At 36.3% G+C, this 24,486-nt stretch overlaps 2 protein-coding genes across 6 annotated transcripts; both read left to right on the top strand.

The window, feature by feature from the left end:
- The first annotated feature begins 3,381 nt into the window (after positions 1 to 3,381).
- LOC108988353 (peptidyl-tRNA hydrolase 2, mitochondrial-like) lies at positions 3,382 to 11,650 on the top strand. 5 transcript variants are annotated; one of them, XM_018961592.2, is made up of 9 exons: positions 3,399 to 3,518; positions 3,890 to 3,968; positions 4,241 to 4,510; positions 4,620 to 4,678; positions 7,336 to 7,395; positions 7,471 to 7,540; positions 9,096 to 9,165; positions 10,260 to 10,286; positions 11,296 to 11,650. In XM_018961592.2, exons 3-9 carry the CDS (start codon positions 4,301 to 4,303, stop codon positions 11,343 to 11,345), a joined length of 546 nt encoding a protein of 181 aa, XP_018817137.2. In that variant the 5' UTR covers positions 3,399 to 3,518; positions 3,890 to 3,968; positions 4,241 to 4,300; the 3' UTR covers positions 11,346 to 11,650. The 5 variants fall into 5 exon arrangements, with proteins under 5 accessions (XP_018817138.2, XP_035540562.1, XP_018817137.2 ...); XM_018961595.2 differs by having other exon boundaries at positions 4,202 to 4,510; XM_018961593.2 differs by lacking the exon at positions 3,890 to 3,968 and having other exon boundaries at positions 3,382 to 3,518.
- A 777-nt stretch (positions 11,651 to 12,427) lies between these two features.
- LOC108988352 (bark storage protein A-like) lies at positions 12,428 to 14,682 on the top strand. Its single transcript, XM_035684668.1, has 6 exons — positions 12,428 to 12,832; positions 13,185 to 13,252; positions 13,366 to 13,521; positions 13,861 to 14,052; positions 14,127 to 14,306; positions 14,390 to 14,682. Exons 1-6 carry the CDS (start codon positions 12,577 to 12,579, stop codon positions 14,564 to 14,566), a joined length of 1,029 nt encoding a protein of 342 aa, XP_035540561.1. The 5' UTR covers positions 12,428 to 12,576; the 3' UTR covers positions 14,567 to 14,682.
- Positions 14,683 to 24,486: the final 9,804 nt, after the last annotated feature.

Raw genomic sequence — 24,486 nt, 5'->3', positions numbered from 1 at the left:
TATCACTCAAAATCAAGATGCCTTAGTGGCAGATGTTTTGGGCTGCTCGAGTGGTTCCCTTCAATAAAATGCACACTTTTTTCTAGAGAAGTAAATGATTGGAAAATGGATGCAATTTTCAATATGTTTAGTTTGTTGTATGATACAAGTTTTATCCAAGCTGAAACATAATAGATGTCTGGATTCATACTGGAATAAGAAGTTTACAATTTGCTCTATGTACAAGCTATTGATTAGCCTAAATGTGGTATACTATTTTCTTTGGAAGGTATTTGGAGGAGTAAGGTGCATTCAAAAGTTGCTTTCTTTAGCTGGACAAATCTTATAAAAAATTCTAACATTGGATAATCTTAAGAAATGTGGATTAATTGTTATAGATTGGTACTACATGTATAAGAAATGTGATAAGGGTGTTATGGTAAAGGATTTTAGTAGAATTGGAGTGGTGTGGATGATGCCTAGGAAGGTGGTGGATTTTTTCGTTTGTTGAAGAGGTCTCGGGGTTAACTCTCAAATTGCCATCGTTTGAAGCACGATCCCTTCATGTCTTGTGTAGTGTATCTGATTCGATAAGTAGTGTATTTGATTTGAGAAGAATGACTGGTGTTTTGAAGACAATGAACGCTCAGTAGATAAATTTAGATATTTATTTTTTAACACCTTATTTCTTTAGGTTCTGGCCATTGTATTTAATAGAATTAGTGTTCATGATTTTTTTTGTTTTGTTTCATTTTCTAATTCCTAAATTGTAACTAGGTTTGTATTTGTGTACAATTGTGTATTTGTTTCATATTTTTTTGTATCATTTGTGTTATGTCTCTCTTCTAATTAAAGTGCATATTTACACAAATAGAACATTTCTCTCAATCTTTATTCAATGATCCCACGACTAGATATGGGATGTCGAGTTTTGACCCTTTTTTAGAAGAGTCCTCATAATTTAATATTTGAAAATATAAATTTTAGAGAAAAATGTTATTTGTATTTTAGAAAAACTTACTTCCTCATATATCAGTTATTGATATGATAAAAATTATGAAATTTAAAATTAAAAATAAAACTGACAAAATGAGTATTGTAAGTAAAAATATAATTAAAAATTATAAGTATATGTAGCACTACTCAATTTTAAATAGGACGCTTCTACGCCCACCGCTCCCAGCTCCCGCTGAGAGCCACCGTTAGTTGTAATTGGTTTTTTATTTTTTTTTGCTTTTTCTTATATGTATTTTTTAACACTTTTAAATATTTTTTAAACAATAAAAAAATTACAATATTATTAAAAAATATTTTCTTAATCACTAAATAAAAAGAAAATTTAAAAAAAAATAAAAGATTCCAGCAATAATATCGAGTGATAAGAACAAGTGAAAATAATATCATTTTCCTTTTAAATATCATTAGTAAATATATATTTTTTATTTTATGTTAAAACATTTTTTAAATGATAAAATTAAAAGAATGTCACTTCCACGAACCTTTAGTGGGTGCAATAGTTGGGTTCTTATTTTATTTTTTATATTTTTATAAAGGTTTATTTAAACTTAAGAAATTTCCAAAACCTTTGCATCCAATAGGACTAACGTAGCTTCCCAGTGTCTCTCTCTCCATTCTCACTATTGGTATTTCATAGAAATGATTTGTATAAGATTTAAATAAACAAATTATATACAAATATTTATAAAAAAATGACCACACTTCAAAAAATATATAAAAAATAATTATTCTTTATTAATAGGACTAACTTTTTTACAAAAAACTTATATGAGATTTATCTATTTGACACTTATACTTAATATTACTCATTCGCCTCAACTTACCACCCATACTCATATTTTTACTCACACGAGGGCTTAGGGCAGGCTAGGCTCTGACTCTAATAGAGTTAAAAAGGCTAACTTTACTTGGTTTCGTTTGGATACATAAATAATTTCATCTCATCTCATTATTATAATTTTTTTAAAATTTTATAGAAAATATAATAAAAAATTTAAAATAATAATAATATTAAAAAATAATATTCTAACAATATTTTATTTAATTTTCATTTAAAACTATATCATAGCCTCATCTTCCTATCCAAATCATCCTCATCTGACAAAAATTGGTGGCGAAGTTGGGCTCCGACTCCGAACAGAGTTGTCGGAGTGGAGCCGAAGGTCGGAGGGCCGTTTAGAGTTGGGCTTTTTTTCTCCCAATTTTCTTACCACTTTACCAGTATTCAAACAACATTAAAGATTCCAAACAACACAAAAGATTAAACAAAACTAATCAAAAGACTTTACTCTTGAATCGATGCCATTATTGGATTTTACAAAGCATATGGAAAAAAAAAACAAATCAAAAGAATCCCACTACATGATCTTCGAGTAGTTGTACTGTGGCTTCAAAAACTCAAGTTGAAACAGGGGATCGTGAAAGGGGCTGATTGAAAAGGAAGCTTCACCGCTGAGACGAGAATCTAGACTTGGTGGAGAGCAAGTGTGTCGAGAGATGAGTAGGTAGTAGAAGAGAGAGAAAGTAGTGGTATGCATTGTGAGTAAAATTTAAGTGAAATGATTTCACGATTGATGAAGACAAAAAAAGAGAGAGAAGGCATTTAGACCAAATAGAAAAAACAAAGGAAGAATTCGAGAGAGAAAACGAAACTGTTATCGAGTGTCGGTTGAGGAAATGTGTAGGGTTTAGTTGAAAGAAGAGATGAATATATAAGAAATGTAAACGACGTCACTTTAAGAGTTTCTACAAAAAAAAAAAAAAAAACACCATCTCATATGCCGGTGGGGTCTCGAACACGAGTAAACATGTTGCAAAACACATGCTTGCACCGTTAGGCCACTCAAGTGGCTGTAATTTATATAACAACATTAAATATATTAAGTCTAAACATTGGAGTCGAAGTTTGGCAATCGAAATTTAAATTGGCTCCGACTCTAACTCCAATTCTAACTTCGAGTTTTGAATTTTCAAACTTCGTTATCATCGGAATTGGAGCAGACGTAAGTCAGAGTCGGAATTGGAGTGGCCGAAAGTTTTGCACAATCCTCATAGGGCTTTCCATTTTGGGCCTTCAAGTCATTCGTAATTTTTAGAAATGGACAATTTAGACTTATTAAATTAAATCCTCACAAGTGTTATTTGTAATTGATATTTCAAAAATTATATAATCAATTAACACATTTAGTAAAATATTTATATGAAATAATTTAATTTAAAAAATAAATTTCAAAATTTAAATATTATAGTTCAAATCTTGTGATGTGCGATATTCATTTTCAATCCGTACAATATTTCTTTATCTTAATATTCTTAAAGTAATTTTGAGATGTGAGATCAAGTCTAGCATTTGAACGGCTGAGATTGGACGCATTTCTACAGACTCTACACGATTCTTTAGGTGAAAATAATCACTATCCCTCTCTCCTCTTTCCCGTCCCCTTGAAGTTACTCCTCCCAGTGGCTAACGCCTAGGGTTTTGACCCTACGATCAATGCAGCTTCAGCATCATCACTCGACAGGTTCCTCTTTTACCGATAAGCCAAGATTATTCTATCCTATTCCTGTTTGCTCTGAAGGAGAACTTTTCTAATATCAAACAAGTGAAAATTTATTTTTGTTGAAAGATTCTTTTTATTTGATCTCTACTTTTATTTTTGTAATTTATTGCAAGAATGTTAACATGATGGAGCATCAAATATGCATTTCGATCGTTTTCTGATTATGTCGGATTAGGTTTGTTGAAATTGTACAATTTCAGAATCTATAATTCAGGGTGTCTCGCTTGTATGAAAGACCCCGTATTCGTAGTCGGTTGAACCTTCGTCTGGAAATGAACATATGTTGAATTCAATTTGCATGTCCACAGTCTGATATTATGTCTATGAATTAGGTAATATCAAGTGGAAAGGACTTGTATTCCACTACTTTACGGTACATAAATGATCAGAATCAGAGCAAGTGAGCTCGTGGTATTATTCGTATCTCAGAGTCTTTGAATTATTTAATCCGTATCTAAATGACTTACCAAAGTGAAAAACATATAGAACCTTCATAAGGTTATTTGTATGTATTATGCGGAATGGGTGCTTTCTATTTTTTTTTCCAGTTTCTAAATGTCAAATATTTTATTTTCTGGGTGTGATTTTATTTGTCATCCAACGAAAAGATTCGGTTCTTTTATGGTCTGCATTTTTCTTGGTAGATTTTGGACTATTTGCTCTCAATATTTGCTTATTCCCAGCTTGATTCTGGCTGGGACTTGAGAGAAGATTGAAGGGCCACTGTTTGGGTACAACAGAGGATGGACCTAGCATTGCTGAGTGCTGTTCTAGTTGGGGCAGGTTGCCTTGCCCTGGGATACTACATTGGGGCACGATATCCTGCTCGCATCTTCATTTCAGCAAGATTAAATAAAGATAGTGCAGTTGTTGGTAACAGGAAGAAGAAGGATAAGCCCAAAGAGCCCCTTGAGATCGAACAACTCGCTGACATTCTTGAAGATTTCAAAATGGTAGCTCTCTCTCTCTATCACACACACAAATACACAGAAAGCGAATTTAAGAATAAAAAATTTATATGATATATCTATTTTATTTTCTCTTATTTCTTATTTTCTGCAGGTTTTGGTTGTGAGGAATGATCTAAAGATGGGAAAAGGGAAAATTGCAGCCCAATGCAGGTAGCCTTTAATTTATGATTAAATATAAATTTTTATGTGCCTTTATACTTTGTAGCCTTAAAATCTACTTCTCTGCTTTGTGTTCATATTTCTTCTCATTGATGCCATTCAAAAATTGTTTAGACACAGATGTCAGTGTGTGATCTGTTGGTTTTATGTTGATTGAGTGACTAATTATCCTTTTATTGAGAACTTATTTGATAAATGATTTTCTGCCTGAAATCAATGGATGATTTTCTTCATAATCAAGACGAACTTACAGTTGATCCCCAAAAAAGAAAAAAGCAACAGCCAAGTAAAATTATGATTATCATTGATTTGGTCAAACATATTAGTGTGTTTTGGTAACATTTAGCAGAGGTTGGTGGAGCTAATGATGCTGCAATGCGTCAGTAAAATTATACCATTGCGGTCTACTCATACAAGGCATATTAAGAAGACATTGAGTAATTTATAGTAGCATATGAAGGCTTGAAGGAGTTGTGAATCAGGATTTTTGGGGGAGTAAGTTGTTTGTATTTGTTTTAGAAATTTGTAAGCACAGAGGATGTGTTGGCTGTGCAACCCCCTTCCCCTTTATTCTTTGAATACTTGACTCTCAAGGCACTTTTATCATACTAATACATCTCTATCATATTTCTCCCACCTAGTGCGAGACTTAGTAAGTGGGACATCACACGTATGCTTAATATTCCTCATGTTTTTTTTATTCACACATGCATAATACTCCTCATGTAAAGGTTATGGTTAGTGGAAATAGGAAAGAGAGAATTTCTTGGGTTTTGCGACCAGCCAATGGATATAGTGACTTTGACCGAGTATGGGGCTAATTTAGAAGAAATTTCTACTATACTTGTTGTTGTCGTGTTTTTCCCCAGTTGTGCATTTAAGGTATTTCCCTTGTTGAATATGGCACTCTGTTGGATGTAATTGTATGGAAACCAATCCTAAACCTTAGTATTAAAAGAAGTTTCTACTTTTTTTTTGATAAGTAATCGATAATATTATAAATAGAGATAGGCAAAAACCCAAGTACACAAGATGGATACAGGAGAAAAAACCTATCTAGGTCAACGAAAGGGAAGCTAAAAAGTCATGTACATTCAGGCCATTAAAATCTATAGCAATGGCCCATAACATTAAAGTACGGAAAAATAAAGCTCTAAGTTCTCCCGGCGACCGCTCCTTGTTTTCAAAAGTCCGATCATTGCGCTCTTGCCAAATACACCACATGATACAGATCGGGATCATTTTCCACACCTCCTTAATTTGTTGAACACCTCTCGGGAGTGACCAACTGGCCAACAGATCAACCACAGTTTCTGGCATCACGAAGGGTAACTCTACTCGACTGAAAACTTCCACCCACAAGGCTCTCGTTATCTCGCAATGTAACAATAGATGATCCACTGTCTCACCTGATCTCTTACACAAGTAACACCAGTCTAGTATAACTAACCGTCGCTTCCTCAAATTGTTAATGGTCAGAATCTTCCCCCATGCTGCTGTCCATGTAAAGAAAACCGCTTTCGGAGGCGCTTTATTTCTCCAAAGTCTCTTCCATGGGAACTAAATGGTTGTGGTGTGGGAAAGGGACTTATAGAAGGATCTAACAGAGAAGATGCCCTTACCCGTCGGGTTCCACCATAAGTTGTCAGCTTGCTGTCTATTCGGCTTCACAGAATATATGAGGCTGAAAAAGGCTTCAAAAATGTCTACTTCCCAATCTTGTGCCGCTCTATTAAATGTCACGTTCCACTGCACATGATCCCCTGATATACTCATGAGGTCCTCAATGGATGCTTCCTGGTTGCGAGCCACGCGGAAAACAACTGGAAATGCCTCCTTAAGGGCCTCACTCCCACACCAAATGTCCTCCCAAAACTTAATACGGGATCCCCTCCCCAACACCATTTTGAATGAGTAATAAAGTCCCCCCACCCGCGCCTAATGTGTTTCCATATCCCCACTCCACTTGCCCCAATTACCTCTTTTGTGCACCAGCCCCCCCATAAGCTTCCATGTTTATAATCAATCACCAGTTTCCATAGAGCTCCGGTTTCCAAATTATACCGCCATAACCACTTCCCAAGCAAAGCCCGATTGAATGTTCTCAAATTCTTTATGCCCAACCCACCTGACGAGATTGGTCTACACACCTTGTCCCAGCTAACTAAATGAAATTTGAATTCATCCCCTATCCACTCAGAAGTTTTTACTTGTTGCTAGGTGTATTTGGTGTATACTTCTTGTGTGTTTGGACTATGCCTCTTTTCTATTAATAATATTTTTTCTTACTTGTAAGAAAACCTTAGTATTAAAAAACATATAAACTTATTTATGTTGATCACTTCTGTCTTCATATTATCTTATGGCCTGCTGATAACATTATGTTTTACTTATTATCGATAAAAAAAAACATTATGGTTTACTTATCACTTTCTATCCATGTACATGTGAAGTGCTTGAGGTTTGGGTTGACATGATTGATGTTATAATCTTTTCTCTGTCCTCTACATTGGTTTGGTCCACCTATTCCACAACACATTGATGATCCATTGATCCCTATTTAGTTGTTACATGTTTGCTATTCGTTTCTTAGAATTAAATGTGCTTAGATCAAATTTATGATCCAAATATTTGCCTTATTTTGTCAGTCATGCAACTTTGGGTCTCTATAAAAAGGTTCTTCATCGGGCACCAAAAACATTAAATAGGTATGACTGCACACTAATCTACTACTTTATTCCTTATTCTTGCTGTTTCTTGTGACTAAGCTTGCCAATAAACAGGTGGGAGATGTGTGCACAACCTAAAGTGGTTGTAAAAATTGAATGTGAGGAAGATATGCTAGTACTGCAAGTAAGTTATTATTGTTATTATTATTTTGAAAACGCTATATGGTGTAATATAGGCCTATTTCATTCTTTCTTGTTTTGAAATTAATATAAAAAAATCCAAATTGCTACCCTCATAAATTCATATTTCTGATTGATTAGCTATGGTAATAGCTACAGTAGAAGTGAAAGTCATAGTTTTTTTTTTTTTTTAATAAGGAAAGTCATAGTTTCTAACTTAAGAAAACGTGGGATTATTGTAATTGGTTGGTGCTGTAAGCCTGCATGTGCAAAAGTAGTGGTGAAACAGTGGATCACTTATTCCTCCATTGTGAGTTTGTCAGGGCCTTGTGGAATGATTTTTTAGCAGAGTTGGATTAACATGGGTTATGCCTGGGAAGGTGGCTGATCTTTTAGCTAATTGGAGAGGTCTTAAGGGCATCTCCCATATTGCAGCTGTTTGGAAAAGGTTACATATTACTGTGGTACATTTGGATGGAAAGGAATGATAGGAACTTCAAGGTTTGGGAGTGCTCTTTGGAAGAGCTTAAAAGTTTCTTCAGACCTTATTTATGTGGGCCATAGCTATAGATTTTAATGGTCCCAATTTCCATGATTTCCTTGTATCTATTTCTTGATCTTAATTATGTGTATTCTCTTGTATACTTCCTGTGTATGGCTATGCCTATTTTCGTATCAATAAAATTGCTTTTACTTATATCAAAAGTCCGAGTTTCTTACTTTTTTGATGATGAGGAAACCTGGAGACCATGCAAACACAATGTCTTTTACTGGTTAAACCCCAGATCCATATAACGCGTCCTAGTTTATTATTAAGGAAAGAAGTCATTCGGTTCAAAACTTAGGGCATATCTTTTTATAGGTAAAAACTGAGGGTAGTTAAAAGGAACACTCCTTTGATTGAACTGCTTCTCTGAATGTGCTACTGCTAACAGCTTAATATTAAGCAGTTGGGTGTAAATTTAATTGATGTCACTCTAATAAGGATGCAAATTGTTTTAGTATCCTGCATGTCATTGCTTTTATTTTTTTATTTTATTTCTCTGAGTTAACTTAATGATAGAAGAGCTCTTAGATTCCTCTTTTTGTTAATTGTACATATATATATATATCATATATATTTGTATGTGTATATTTTTTAACCTAAATTGCTGATGTCCCCACCCAGTGTTCTGCTCGTCTCTTTTATTCTCTATGGTTTATCATGTTTATAAGCTGTTTTTCTATGTTTATAAACTTCAATATTTCTCAATGAAGGTAAATTGGAAAGCTCATGAACTCAGTAGATGAAGCCTTATCGATTTATTCTTAGTCCTTTTTGAGCCATTGGTAAAACTTTTTTGTATGAAATTTCTTTGTACTTCTAATGTTTTTCACTCTTAATTGGCTGATATAATTTCCATTTTCTAATCTGATGTTTTTACTTTTCTTGCTCTCCCTTCCCCATTAAAGAAAAAAAGTAAAATATAATGTTTGTACTTTGTTCTCTTCTCCCTCTATGTTCTCTTGTTCCAATTTTTTTTTATAGTTCACATAGTGCACACTATCTACATTTGCAGGAGCGGGCAAAGTCATTAAAGTTGCCAACCCACATTACAATTGATGCAGGGAGAACACAGATTGCACCAAGTAAGTTGCAAAAGTTCGATTATGGTTTTGGTAGTTGGTAAATCTTTCAGTTGATTGGTTTTTCTGTTGCCACTTGCCAGCTTAAGTGAATATTTGGATGTTATCTGGGAGTATTTATGGCTTTGACATTTTTTTCAATAATGGAAGTTGGCTAGAGCCATTAATAGATATATTATTTGTAATGACTTTGGTTTCTTGGTATAAGGTTCCGTTGACCTCGGCCCATGGAGTGTGTGATATAGGATTTTGATAGATTAAATGATCGATCCTATCTGATTTATCTTATGCAGATCTTTTTACCATCGCAAGATGCTCTCAAACACCTCCCAAGTTCTATGTGAAAAAAATACACAGTTTTATTTTTGCCTTATAAAAAACAAGTTTTGATGATCAAGTATAATTTCTTGAGGGTTTAATTTATTTTGAAGATACAAATGAAAAAATAGAACTTGAAGTGAATTTCACAGTTATAGTTGATGATAAATGATGTCATGGAGACAAACAGTTAGAATTGAGTCTAAGACATTTGATATGACTTTTGTGTATACTAGTGTAGAAAACAGTTAAAAATGCTTCATTCACTTGGACACTTTATTTTAAGGGCATATGAACTGAAACTGAGCCTCTGATGATTAACAATTCAATTATATGTACTGGAAGCATGTTTCCCTGTATCTCTAAATAGGCATTTCTCTTGTATATTTGGGTTGTGCCCCTTACGCTTTTATAATGAAATTTATTACTCTGGAAAAAATATACTGGAAGCATGTAAATTTTGGTAAGTAACATCTCTCAGATTGGGAGGCTTGAACATCAAGAGATGAGAAAGCTTGTACGAAGTAGAAAACATCTTTTCCCTTTAAAATCTATTCCAATTTAGTGTTTTGCTTATGGTCCGTCCATTAGTTGTTGTTTGAATATTTTAAGTGATCATAGTACTAAAAATAATTTTTTTGCAATTTTTTGTACATTTCTCTGAACAGTTCAATTAGTTCACTAAATCTTATCTGGTTCTATTTTCTGCCACATAAGTTTTCATGCTTCAGAGACTGCTTAAATACTTTATCTTATAACTCATTCCTCTGATTTCCCAGATTCTAGGACGGTGATGGCCATTCTTGGTAAGTCTCTTCTCAATACCTGCATGGGAAATGATTTATATAGTCCTAAAATATGCAAGTTTGACACTCTCCCTTTGGAAAAAGTAGGGGAACTATGGGACCAAATGAAAAAATCACATTTTTCGACTCCACTTTTTTTAAAGGGAGTGCCTGAGGCTTGCACATCCTAGGATTGTATCTAGCGATACTCATACCAGTTGCAAATCTTTTGTTAACTTGGTAAGTCATGTAGGTCATATCAATTGTGGTATAGGGTTCCAATTCGGGCAGTAAAATAAAACAAAAAAGGAAAGACCATAGGCCAGTTGGTATGAGAAAACCTTAATGGGCTAAGTTTCATGTATCTTTTTGTTCGATTACTAATGAGGTGTTATTTTGTACAAGTCCTGTTGGGACGTTTTGCTTCTTCTCATCATAAAAATTTCTTTTACCCATAAAAGTTTCTCATCATAAAAAAGTTGGTAAGGTGGTATACTTTGGGCTTCAACTTGACTTTTGTCTTTGGCTGGGAGTTAATTTCTTTTTTTATGAGGCGTTTCCTTCTTGCTTTTAATTTCACACACGGGTGTGTGTATATAGAGTTATTTTATTCTCAAGCTGGTGTGTAGAGCATATCATTCATATCACGTAAATGCTAAGATTTAATTTGTGAGATTTAAATTTTAATTTATCTTCTAAATTAAATTATGTCAAGTAAACACGTTAATAGATGTGCTTTACACACACCGGCTTGAGAATAAATTTTTTTGTGTATATAATATGGGAAAGGACATTTTCCACTTTACACCCTGTTAAGATCCGACCATTCAGATCATCTTATATAAACTATTTTGATCAATTTTCTGTCCATCTTAACCAAGAATTGAAAAAGATACTATTTGTCAGTTTATGATGATAAAAGGGTGTAGAGTGTAAAATGCTTGTTAGTTTAAATTGAAAAGTATATTTCGCCTACACATACATCGTTTCTAGTTTATTGTTCAATCGTGTAATTCTAATACACGTGCAGGACCTGTTGAAGTGGTTGATGATGTAACTGGTGGACTCAAACTTCTATAGTTTGTTTTCTTCGTTCAAGTGCATGCATGTACACGCCTCATGACAGAGCAGTGGAGCATTTGGAGAACGGTTGTAGATCGAAAGCCTCCGGAAAGTTGCTGCATTTACATATTATTAAGGTCCATGCTATGCGGTGCCTTGACCAGATGTTCGCATTTAACCTCTCATATTTACCATTTTTTATGATTATGATGATGATAAATGAAGATGAAAATATTTTTGTTGGATTGTGATGCCTGTGGCAATGGGATTACTGAACACCTGACTTTTCAATGAGATGTGGAAACTAGCAATTAGCTGGCTTACAAGCGTTGTTTAGAGTTTTCAATCTTGTCTTTACTATTTGTCCATGTTAACATCATGCCATGACTAATCACTCACCTCTAAGAAAGTTGAGATACCAACTACCAAGTACCAAGAATCGCTACCGGAGATCCTTAGAACGACTGGGATTATAGGTCCCATGTGGTTGCAAGACTCAGTTGAGATCAATTTAGTTCAGTCTAATTTTAGGCTGAGTTTAACATTCAAATACCTAATTCTTAAATTATTAAATTTATCTGAACTCAAAATTTTTTTACACGTGAGATTCATAATTTTTTTTAATTTAACACATTTTTATACGTGAGATATATTATATTTTTTCAAATTTTCATAAATAGTATTAAACTTATCTTAACATTCAAACATATCTAAACTTATTTTAGATAGGTCTTATATAACTTACTTCACCTATTCAACTTACTATTATTCATAAAGAATTCAGCTTAATTTTACCTATTTAATTCACTACTATTCATAAATCTTGGGCTATTCTTAATTCAGTTTTATTTGGGTGTGTATAAATGTTGGGAAATGAAGATGATGGCAGATTTTAAACTATTGTAAAAGATGATAAACAAAATATTGATTAAGAAAATAAAAAATAAGATTATTATTAAGAAGAGACGGGACATGTGATGTAGCTACCAGCTACCCCAATTATTGGAGAGACGCTCCCACGTGCGCTAAAACACTTTGTACAGTTGTACCACTCCTTCTTAACTACTATTTTATTTATTTATACGTATGCGCCCCATGCTTCTCTTTTCTTATACTAACCTTCATTCTTCACTACAAGTGCACTTGTTGGCTCTTGCTCACTCTCCCACTTTCCAGGGGAGTCCGGCTACCGTAGTTGCCCGATCAACTCCCATTCTCGACTGAAAGGAATAACATCCGACGGAGCTGGATGCGTGTGTTGGGACCACGAAGAATGTGGGCCGTTCATTGGGAAGTGATGTTGGTGGGATTAATGGTGTTGGTGCAAGTAAAGCGGTGTATGCAGCTGAGGGCTACACACCCAATGCATGGGGTTGTGGACAGAATCAATGAGAATGGAGGACCTTATATTGGCCTCGTCATGGCTTATCCCACTGAAGAACTTGCACTTCAATCCTCTGCTTTCTTCGTTCCCAGCTCTCAGATCCCCTGGGTTGACCTCACTGGTAATAGCTCTCTCTCTCTCTGGGTTTTAGCTTGGTCGTGTGTTTTCTTGCATTTCAGTAATGCTTTATTTTATTTTAACGGTTCTAATTTGGGCTAAAGTGGCCCCCACCTAGGCTAATATTTAATGCAAAAGTTTGGTGGGATTAAGCAAAAGTTAGGTGGGTTGACCGTATTGAAAAAAATTCATCCATTTCTTGTCAAATTTAGAACTTCTAATGGGAAAAAATTACATAAAACTCAGCTTTACAACTATAGAGGAGAAAATGAAAGAGCTTCCTTCTTGTTATTATAAATTCCTGTGCACATAATAAAGAACTTGTTTTGAATATTTCGAATTTGTCGAGTGCCTAGGAAGGAGGTTCAACATTGGGACGATCGATGGTGTAGATGTTATTTATGTGATGACTGGAGAGCAAACGGTAAGATCCCTTTTTTCATCTATTTTAACAACACCATTCTACATCTTCCCTATGATCTTGCAATGAAACATTGTCGATGAGTTGTAAACTTAACATTTTTGTGGCATTCTTAGCTAAATGCAGGTATAACTGTGCAAATCCTTCTTGACACGTTTGATATTAAAGCAATTGTTCACTATGGGACTTCTGGAAGTGCTAATGATTCATTAAACCTTGGTGATGTTAGTATCCCAAATTATGTTGCTTTCACAGGATCATGGAAATGGAAGGTACAGATTGATGTTTACTTGGTTTGGTTTTACTACTCTGTTATGACTTTAGCCTTTTTTAAGACAACTTTTAACAGAAAGAAAGCTCTAAACTTCTATTTGAGTTCAGAAACCAGTGTATCAATTCACTATTTCCCTTTAGATTATAAGTTTAGGATAAGTAGTAATTGAACATGGAATCAAATCAGGTGGCCATAAGTTCAAACTTCGATTACATTTTATCTCCTGTTTAAGCTAAATGATTAAAATTCATCATAATTCTAATGTGAAGCACGTAGATTTATGTAGTTAAATATTGGTACTAAATAAATTCATATTTATCCCCTATTTGCACTGAAGGAGTTCAAGTCAGCAGAAGGGATCTTGACAGAACTGAAGTTTGGAGCTTTCAATCTCCCTGTGAAGGGAGAGAATTTGTTGGCAAAGATAGAGTTTACACCACAGCAGTTATACTCTGTAGAAAAACCAATGGAAGAGATTTTTTGGCTTCCAATAGAACCGAAGTTGTTCAACATTTCTACTAAGCTTCAGGTTTTCATTACTCTTTTTTCCATCTATCTCTTTTCAAAGCTTAAATGTGTGGATTAATGTGTTATTGATTGCAGGATATACAGCTACAACAATGTGTCAATGAGACATCTTGTCTACCTGAAGCACCAAAAGTTGTATATGGATTGAGAGGTTCCACTGCTGATATATACCTTGACAATGCAGCCTATAGAGAATTTCTGTTCAAAGAATTTAACGTCTCAACTGTTGATGAAGAAAGTGCTGCTATTGTAATGGTAAGTGAAAAAAATTCCACTAATTCCATGGAAAATTGTTTATTTGCAAGTTATAGTGTTTGCCATTCTTGGTCTTTCTGCAGACATCCCTTTCAAATGGAGTGCCTTGTATTGTGTTTCGTGGTGTGTCGGATCTGGCAGGCGGAGACGAGAAATTGTTGTCGACGAGCCTGAGTTCTTTGGCGGCTGTGAATGCTCTCAGTGTCGCAGTTGACTTTATTGGATTATTTGGTGAGGAAGCTGTGATCAATGACCAGTGACAGTGGGCACCTTGTTTTGAGGGTAGATGAAGACAGTAGATGTGTAAACAAATTGTTTTTCTGTTAGAGAGAATGTCCAAACTAAGGATTCCACTTATTTTATTTTATTTTTTTTATAGAGTCAGGGCCATATGTCCAATAGTGACTCTTCCCCAATTTTATTAAAAAAAACCTCACTTTTGGCAGAGGAAAGCCGTGAGTACAATATTAAACTCAAATGAACCAACAAAAACCAAACAAAAACAAACCCAATACCAAGTCTCTACACAGAACACGTTATTGATCTAATAGAAGAGCATCCGCTTAACAACTCCTCCTAGTAGTCTTCCAAATACCAATGGCCACACCTTTTCTTTTTCAACCAATCTATTACTAACTTCGAATCCATCTCAATTTCTACCCTTTTTAAACCCAAAAATCTCAGCATGTGTAATCCTTGGAGCAAACCCATAAATTCAGCAAAATTATTAGACTGTATACCAGTATTTATAGCAAAACCAGAGATCAAATTCCCCTTATAATCTCTGATAGCCCCTCCTGCACCCGATGCACCCAGATTCCCCAGCAAACTGCCATCAACATTCAACTTATACCAACCTTCCTGAGGCTTCGTCCACTGCACTATTTTAAAGTATATAAACTCTCTTTTCTTAACATGGATATTAAATAACAGCAAAATCTCCTCATCCCGTCTAGAAAAGTTGGAGGACACCTTAAGGTTTTCTCCTACTAAAGCCAACCAATATGTAATCGAGCTCCAAACTGATTGGATAGACTCTTGCTTACCATCCATTCTAGCTGTACACCGTTGAGTCCACAGTCTCTAAGTAATAATACAAGGCAAAAGGCCAATTAATTGATCACTCTCTGAGGACTGCTTTGCACGCCTATACCAGACTTCACTTTTTTCCTTCCATGTTTTACCTTCCAATAAAGGCATTCCAAGCTTTATAGAGCAAGTGCGCCAAATCTGTTTCGCAAAAGACCCAAGTGCCAAAATATGGTTCTGGTCCTCGTATCTCCCAACACTACAGCAATCACACTTTGAGACCAATGAGATTCCTGCTCTGCGAACTCGATCATCCACAGGTAGACAATTGTTTTGAGCCTTCCACATAATTAAAGACATTTTCCTTGGTATTGCAGGATGCCACAACCAATGTACCCACGGCAGTTTAGGAGCACGGGTTCGAATACAATCCCATGCTGAATGGGTGGAAAAGCTTCCTTGAGCACTCGGTAGCCAAATGAGCACATCTCTCCCCTGTTTCACTCTACCCAGTTCTTCTATAATCTATTTCGACTTTTCCATCCCTACCAGGCGATCAAAAACTTCAACCTTCCATCCCGTTTCTGTCTTGCAATCTGCTAATAAAATATTCGGTCAATCTCTAACCTCCTGTTGATCTATAAGCGGGTCATCAGAAGACCACTTGTCCTGCTAGAAAGATAAGTTTCCATCTCTGACCTTCCACTTCGAATACCGTTGCACCTCCGGCAAATTATGCAATATTATTTTCCAGAATTTTGAACATTTTGAAGGGTCCTCACTAGAAATATGTTTCGGTCCTACATATTTAGCAAGAAAAAATTTCGACCAAATCGAATTACCCTGTAGTAAATTCTAGACCAGTTTCATATGAAGTGAAGTCTGCACCTCATGCAAGTTACGTAGACCAAAGCCCCCCTCAAGCACTGTTCTACAAAATTCATACCATGCCCTCCATTTTTTCTTTGGTTTCCCACCTCTGACTCCCCAAAAGAAAGCGCTCATAAGCCTCTTCAATTTATCCATCACCACTTTAGGAGTGTGTAAAATAGAAAGGCTATGAATAGGGGTACTTTGCAAGACATGCTTTAACAGCAGAAGGCGAGCACCACTAGATAATAATCTAGCCTTCCATCCCTCTATTCGATCTCGAACTTTGTTAATAATTCTTTCAAAATGTGCCACACGAAGTCTTCACGAAGCTATTGGAGCACCCAAATAATTAAACGGAAACTCCCCTTCACTAAAATCAGTTAAACGTAAAATCATTCGACTACTCAATGGGGACACATTTTTGGAAAAATTAATAGAAGATTTCCTCTTATTCACTACTTGACCCGACCATTCACCATATTGCTTTAGAGTTTTTGAGATAGCCTTCATAAATGCTTTTCCACCATTTGAGAATATCACTATATCATCCATGTAAACTAGATGAGAAATAATAGGAGCTCCCCTCAGATAATAAAACGGAACAATCTTCTCCAATGCAACTTGCTGTTTTAACATCCTAGAAAAGATCTCCTCCACTAGTATGAATAAATATGGTGATAGCGGATCTCCCTGTTTTAGTCCTTTTCCTCCCTTGAGCAATCCTTTAAGAATACCATTCATTACTATCGAGACCAAGGAGAAGTAATACATTGTCGAATAATCTCACAGACCAACTCTGAGAATCCAAAAGAGCACAACACATCTATAAGGAAGTTCCAATCAATGCTATCATATGCTTTGACTATATCGATCTTCATCACAAAATTTCCCCCGCGAGATGGTTTATTTAAACCATATATAATCTCTTGAGTTAAACTAATATTTTCAAAAATACTTCGACCTTGAATAAATGCACCTTGTTCCGGAGAAATAATTTTGGTTAATATCGAAGACAAACGATTAACCAAAATTTTAGAATATGCCTTATAAAATACCGAACATAAACTTATTGGTCTGAACTTGTCAAAGCTGTTAAGATTAGGAATTTTCGGAATTAATACCAGAAAGGAGGCTGAGTAAAACCTTGGAAGCATAGCACCACTAAAAAATTCTGCCGCCGCCTCAACAACCTTGTAAATAATATGCCAACACGATCGATAAAACCCCGAACCAAAACCATCGGGCCCTAGACTACGTAATTCAGCATTATCAAACTCGGTCACCACATTTTCCACTAGTCCAACCAAGTTTGGCATGACACCAATTGGCCTAGTCTCTAGAAAATTTTGAAAATGAGACAAGGCTCCATTATGCACTTGTTCCAGAGTATTAAGAATTGTACCATCAGGAAGTTGCATCTCCTTCACTTGTTTATGATTACGCCTACTAACTGCATGGAAAAAACCAGAGTTAGCTTCACCTTTGGGTAACCAATGTTGCTTAGCCTGTTGCGATAACCTCAGCTCCTCTCGACCCAACCAAACCTTAAGCTCCAGCTGTGATGCAATGAGGTCCATCTCTTCATCTTGAGAATAAGAGCGCTGTAGAGTTTCCTCAATTTCCTCAATACGCGATTCTAGACGTGTAATGTTCACATCTGTCCGCCCAAATACATGTTTATTCCAAACTCTAAGAGCAGCTCTTAAGGACTTAAGCTTAGCAGCAAGTCTGAACAAGGCTGAACCCGATACTTCTACTGCCCACACGTTAGAAACGGAGTAAAAAAATAATTCATGGTAAGTCTTAAGGAACCTCTTTCCCTACTAATGTAAATTGCATTGGCGCATGATCAGATGAAGTGCGAGCCAAGTATTTCAGGTGAGCTTCAGGATACTTAGCATAACCCAAAGCATTACAGAAACCACGGTCCAGACGAGCCCAGCTTCGGCTAAAATTATTATCACATTGCACCACGACATCGACGTCCAACTAAACTGCATCTCCATTAATCCACATACATCAACAGAATTATTAAAATCATCAATTGCCACTGCACTTCTAGGCCTCCCCCCATGTCTTTCACTCTCATTTCTAATGATATTGAAATCACCCACAACAATCCATGGCATTATGGGTATTAGTAGCTTCTAAATCATTCCATAACCTTCTACGATCTTGATAATAACATTTAGCATATACCAAAGTCACGTAAATAGGTTTCAAATTTTCCAACATTCTCACAGTAATAAACTGATCCCTCATGGCCTGCATTACCAGATCGGTATCGTTTTTCCACATTAACCACAATTTTCCACTAACAAACTCATTTGAAGCACAATCATCAAAGTTAAACTGATCTCTCCATACCTGAATGCGAGTATGGAACACCATAGGTTCAACAAGAATTAGGACTTTCAGCCTCAATTTCACAAGTAATTTCTTCAGTTTAGTTCTCGGCGTACCTGAGCCTCTCACATTCCAAAATAAATGAGCTTATCATAGATCAAGTCTGGAGGGTTTTCTTTTAACCCTAGAAGTACCCCTGATTTTAACAGCCTTTTTTCTTTGAATTTTCGTCTCTACTTGTACTTTTGAATCTGAGAGGCAATCTTTCCCTTTAGTCAAATGTTGTAAGGATCTATCTGTTTCTGACTTCGAACAAACCTGAATTTCACCATCTTCTCTTTCAAATAAATTTGGCAAATTGACATCCACATCCTTCGACCCCTTCAGAATCCCGTTATTACAATCCTCATCAATCAACCCATGCTCCACCACGTTAGCGACACCGAAGAAGACCTCAGAAACCAACACTGGCTCCTGCAACTCACGAGGCTCCGCCATCACAGCAATATTCGTTTCATCATGATCGGAACCATCAACTTCAGTAATCACAACAACAGATTTTTCCATTTGCATGGCCTGAACCTCAATAACAAGACTCTGCATGGGCATACTTTCACCATCAATGATATCCACTTCCTCTATTAAGACACTCATTTTATCAACCAGATTCGATTCTGTTTCCAGGATATTCACTGTTCTATTAGTTTCCCCCTCTTGAAAAATCACTGGATTGCTTGTTTCACCCTCTTGAAAAATTACAACACTTTCCTCCAGAACAGTATCCTTAGCCGCTAAAGTTTTATTTTGATCTCTACATACCCATTTCTGATCCACCTTCCCACCATCAATTTTAGGATTCTAATCGCCTACCTTTTTCTGAGAAATCTGTTTGCATGTCTTAGCATTGTGTCCTTGCATATTACACTTCATGCAATATGCTGGTAACGTCTCGTATCTCACTTCCTGCAAGAAACTGTGAGGCTGTCTAGGGATACCAATCCAAAATGCCGTCAAAGACTCTTTAGACATGTCCATCTCAATAAAGACCTGTGCCCCCTCAGTACAGGTAGCACATTTGGTAGGGTTATCCCGTTTCAGATAGCGTCCGATTGGAGCCATAATCCTACGCAATAATGAATCGTGATAAAAGTTCAGGGGAAGGCCTGGTAAAGAAATCCAGACAGGTACATTAGTCGGTTCTTTATCCTCCTGAAATTCTGTCGTCCACTTGAACACTTGATAGATCACTCTGTCAATATCTGTTCCCTCCCTCGTCAATGCTTTTACAAAATCCTCCTCAGATGACATCCTGATGAAAACGTTATGTGGCCTTATCATTTACGATACAACATGCTGATTACAACATGCTGATTAAGGAGACCCCATCTAGAACAAATGAAGGCTCTGATCGAATCTAACGAAGGCCTTTGCCGTAGAAACTTAAGAACAATGGAGAATCGAAAAGGCACCACCGATTTATCAATTTCATCCTTAGTGAATAAAACACAAACTTCTCCATCAACAGTTTTAGGAGAACGAAAAGGCACTAGCACCTCAGGAATCGGTTCGGGAGATTCCTGAACCAGTTTCGCAAACGATCATAGCCTAGGAGCCGTCACCGAGGTGGCCAAGGGGCCCTCGGTGGCAGCCATCATGAGAGAATGAAAACCCTAATCGCTCACATAGAGAGAAAAAGGGCAAAAAGGTTTTAAAAAAAAGAAAAAGTTGCACGCAAGCCGATGCAATTTTAAGGATTCAACTTATGTTGTGCGGTTTTAACTGATCATTGTCTACAATAACTTTTTTTTTTTTTTTTTTTATGGTCTTGTCTTGCATACAATTGTGGATTACTACAATTTATGAAAATTGGTGCAGTTGGCTGTGTGCAGAGAAACATTCAATTTGCCTTATTCCAATGAAGAAGCATTTAAACTGGATTCAGGCAACGGTAAAACTAGGGAAATGAAGAATAAGGTTAACGAACTGGATTATGAGGTTCAAATATGCTAACATTCTCATTTTAGTTGTGGATCAAACTCATTCTCTATTAGGGGTGGGCTTCAACTCAGAAGGAGTCGGAGTGCCCACCTCCGATCTTCGACTCTGATCTGAGTCGGAGGTTAAAAACTACTCCGACTCTGACTTCGACTTTGATTGGAGTCGAATTGAGTTCAACTCCAATTGGAGTGAAGTGGGCTTCCCAACTGTTGGGCCCCAGTTGCTCTACTCAGATTGGGTCTGGGCTGTGGGCCCAATATCCAAGGCCTAATCTGAAATTCAAATTGGTCCACCCTTTTTAAAAATATTTAAAAAAATAATTAAAAAAAATCTACAATACTGTAAAAAATAAGTTAAAAAGTTAACATTTAAAAACAATGACTAAATCAAACTACAAATAGAAAACGATAAAATTTAATTTAAAATTACAAATCACAATAAATTGAAATTTACAGTACTAAAATAAATTCAAATATGAAATAGCCACAATCCCCCGCATCAGTTTTGAGTCTTTTGACAGTCCATACATTTGAGTCGTTGACTCGATAGTGATTTTCAATTTTTCTGCAAAGGGTTTTATTGATCAGATGCATTATCTTTTCTTTAATAATTTAACTATAGACTTCTAAACCATAATCCAAGTGATATATGACATAAAATAAGACACATTATAAACTCACCTCCACCTTTAACTCTAACGAGTTTTGCATGATGGTAATCATGGTATTGAGTTTCTCACCAATAAAGGGGTCATCCCACGGTGCGTCTGTCTCAATCATTCACAATTAGGTATACAAAAATCATACAAATTATAAATTAAATAATAAAAACATTACAATTATGTAAAAAATAATTTAAAATCATAAAGTTACCTAATTCAAGCTTATAGCTCTTGACATCAACAGTCTCTATTCCAATGCGCGTTGAACTTAACCAGTTTTGTGTGCAAACAAGAGTCTCGACGGTGGTCGGAGACAATGAACTCTGATAAACATCCAAGACACGACCTTCGGTGTTAAACACTGACTTAGAGACAACCGTAGTGATAGGAATGACTACTCATCACTTCGGTGCTAAACATTTTCAATAAAGTAACGCTCAACTTCATACTTACACTGCATAATATTCCTCGATGTACGGTTTTGATGATACCGTTGTAGCAGCAATAAATTTAAACTTTGTGCATGTGTGTCATCCTAGGAAGATATTGAGCCGGTCTGACGTGAGGAGCTACCACCTTGGATTGAAGACTAACCACTGCCGTTGTAATGACTATATAAATAATCAATATCACATTTAAGCGATCTAATAAACTGACCAGCGTCATCATCACCGAGGACATCCCTAATCTAATTTTCTACAATCGCCAACTTATATCGGGGGTTAAAGATCGCAACAACAAATAATAATCTATTTATTTTATCCACACCTTCCAATATTTATTATATTTTTATTTCATCCTCATAATCATTTCATTCAATAAACCTACACTGTCAGCACAACTCTCTTGCAAGTGGTCATAAAGTCCCGAGAGCTCCTCAAAGTACATGTTCATAGTAGGATATTTTGTCTCAGATATCTGTATAGTCATGTCATAAAATAACTTACAAAACTGAACAAAATACCTGACATTGACCCATTCAACTGTGTCCGGCGCACCGAACCCCCTTCTCCCCTCAACTGACTCCAGCAAAGCATACCTCATACCCCCATCCTCCATTTGCTCGAATGCTGTTTGGTACTTATGTGCTACATCTAATATCATGTATGTAGAGTTCTATTGAGTTAGAACGTCCAGTTGCAACATACTGGAAGATGTGATCTCAAGTTGTTCAGCTATTGCCTTAAATTGGCAGAACCGTCGGGAGAAGCCCTCACATATCTCACAAGGTTCCGCACTTTGATCATGGAATAATCAACCTCCTTGAACCCCTTAGAAACTATGAGGTTGATGATATGGGCACAACATCGAACATGAATAAACTAGTTCTCACGAATGACTCATTTATCGTCGTATTCCGCCTGAACCAATCAATGGCAGTGTCATTCGCACTGGCATTATCAACCATAATACAAAACACTTTTCTGATCCCCTAATCCTTCATACACTCATCCATCTCCTTGCTAATGAATGAACTCTTGTGATCAACAATTTCTTTGAATCCGATAATCCGCTTCTGCAATGTCCACTCACTATCAATAAAGTAGGTTGTGATATACATGTAGCTCACATTCTATATGGAGATCCAAGTATCAGTCGTAAGTGACACTCTCTGACTAATGGCAACAAACATTTCCTTCATCGCTGCCTTCTTCTTGGCATGCCTCTTCAAACAATCGCGCATCACAGTATACCGTGAAGACATGAAAAATCGTGGCTCTAAAGTGTGCACAAATTTGCGGAAGCCTGCCTTGTCAACTGTGGTAAAAGGCATCTCATCAGTGATAATCATCTCCGCAAGAAAATCTCTCAACATCTTCTCACTATATTTAAGGATTGATAGCTTCTTAATTTGCGTACCATTAGTGGCCGTAGAAGTCTCGTAACTCAGCTTCGTCTAATCAATTGCTACTAGCCCTTTATGTATCTTATACTGCTGGCAGCCTGTAAGATGTGCTATTAGTACTGACATGCCTTGCTTATTCGAATGACAACCACATAGTTGCCCATAGTAGTGACATCGAGCCTGCGGGTTCTCACGATCACCAGAAACTTTGGTGAAATATTCCTATGTCTACAACCTTTTTTTACTCGGTCGTGCTGGTGGATCAGTCTCAACATTCATCAAATCCTCATTCTCATTAAGCATATCAACATCTTCTAGATCTATTGGGATTCGACTACTTGCACATGAGGTAGTTGCTCTAAATGGGGGTCTACGACCTGAAATACCTGTCGACGACGCCAGCAGCTGTGCGTCATCATCTTGTGAAGAATTGTGATGAGATGGTATAGCATCTATAATTTGAGCAAATAATCTGAAACAATTAACAAACAACTGTCGTTTAACGTGTTATGAAAATTATCTACAAATTGAAAACACATTGAAAAGGAAAAACATATATGTCTAGTTGTGTTTGTCATTTTAAATATAAATAAAACACAAAAACAAAATGAACGTTTGCTCGAGCCAAACTTGAGTGAAGACTCAATCGATTCATCAAACAATCTGTGTGATATTCGCTCGAGTTATAGTTGAGTGAAGGTTTGATCGAACAATCTGTGTGAAGGCTTGATTGGACAATCTGTGTGACATTCGCTTGAGTGTCGAGCGGCACTTGAGCGAACGTCACCTAGAACAAAAGCAACCAATTTTTTCAAAACTTAAATCCCTCAATTCTTAACTTTAATAGCCGAAAAATCAAAATCATTGAAATATAAATCACAAATCATTGAAATGAACAACAAATCATACACATTTCACAAAGGGAGGAGGAACAACAAATCACATTTTTACAATTTGAGAAGGAACAACAAATCTATTGGAGGAGGAACAACAAATCATTCTTACAATTTGTGATGAACTTCGGAAGGTGGCTCTCGGCGGCTTCAGGTGACGGCAAACGGCAGGGGAGGTGAACTTGTGTGGAGACAAATGGACTGTTGTGCGAAAGTGAGGGGGGAAGAAGGGGGTCTTCACGAAACAATGTCATTCCGACGTCGTTTAGTTACACTTGACCAAAATGTCCCTATTGAGTGAAACAACGTCGTTCATCTTGAAGTGGAATGACGTCGTTTTGATTATGTCTTTTTAATAAAAAAATTTCAAAGTTTTGAGTCAGAGTTCAGAGCCCACATGGGTTTCAACTCTGACTCTAAACTCCGACTACTGGAGTCAAAGTGACTCCGACTCCTTCGGAATTGGAGCCTAGTCGAAATTCAGCCGGAGTCGGAATCTCAGAAATTTTGCCCACCTCTATTCTCTATATAGTG

Source organism: Juglans regia, chromosome 13 (genome assembly GCF_001411555.2).
Source record: "Juglans regia cultivar Chandler chromosome 13, Walnut 2.0, whole genome shotgun sequence".
NCBI classification, from domain to species: Eukaryota; Viridiplantae; Streptophyta; class Magnoliopsida; order Fagales; family Juglandaceae; genus Juglans; species Juglans regia.
This window is presented reverse-complemented; position numbering and strand designations above follow the sequence as displayed.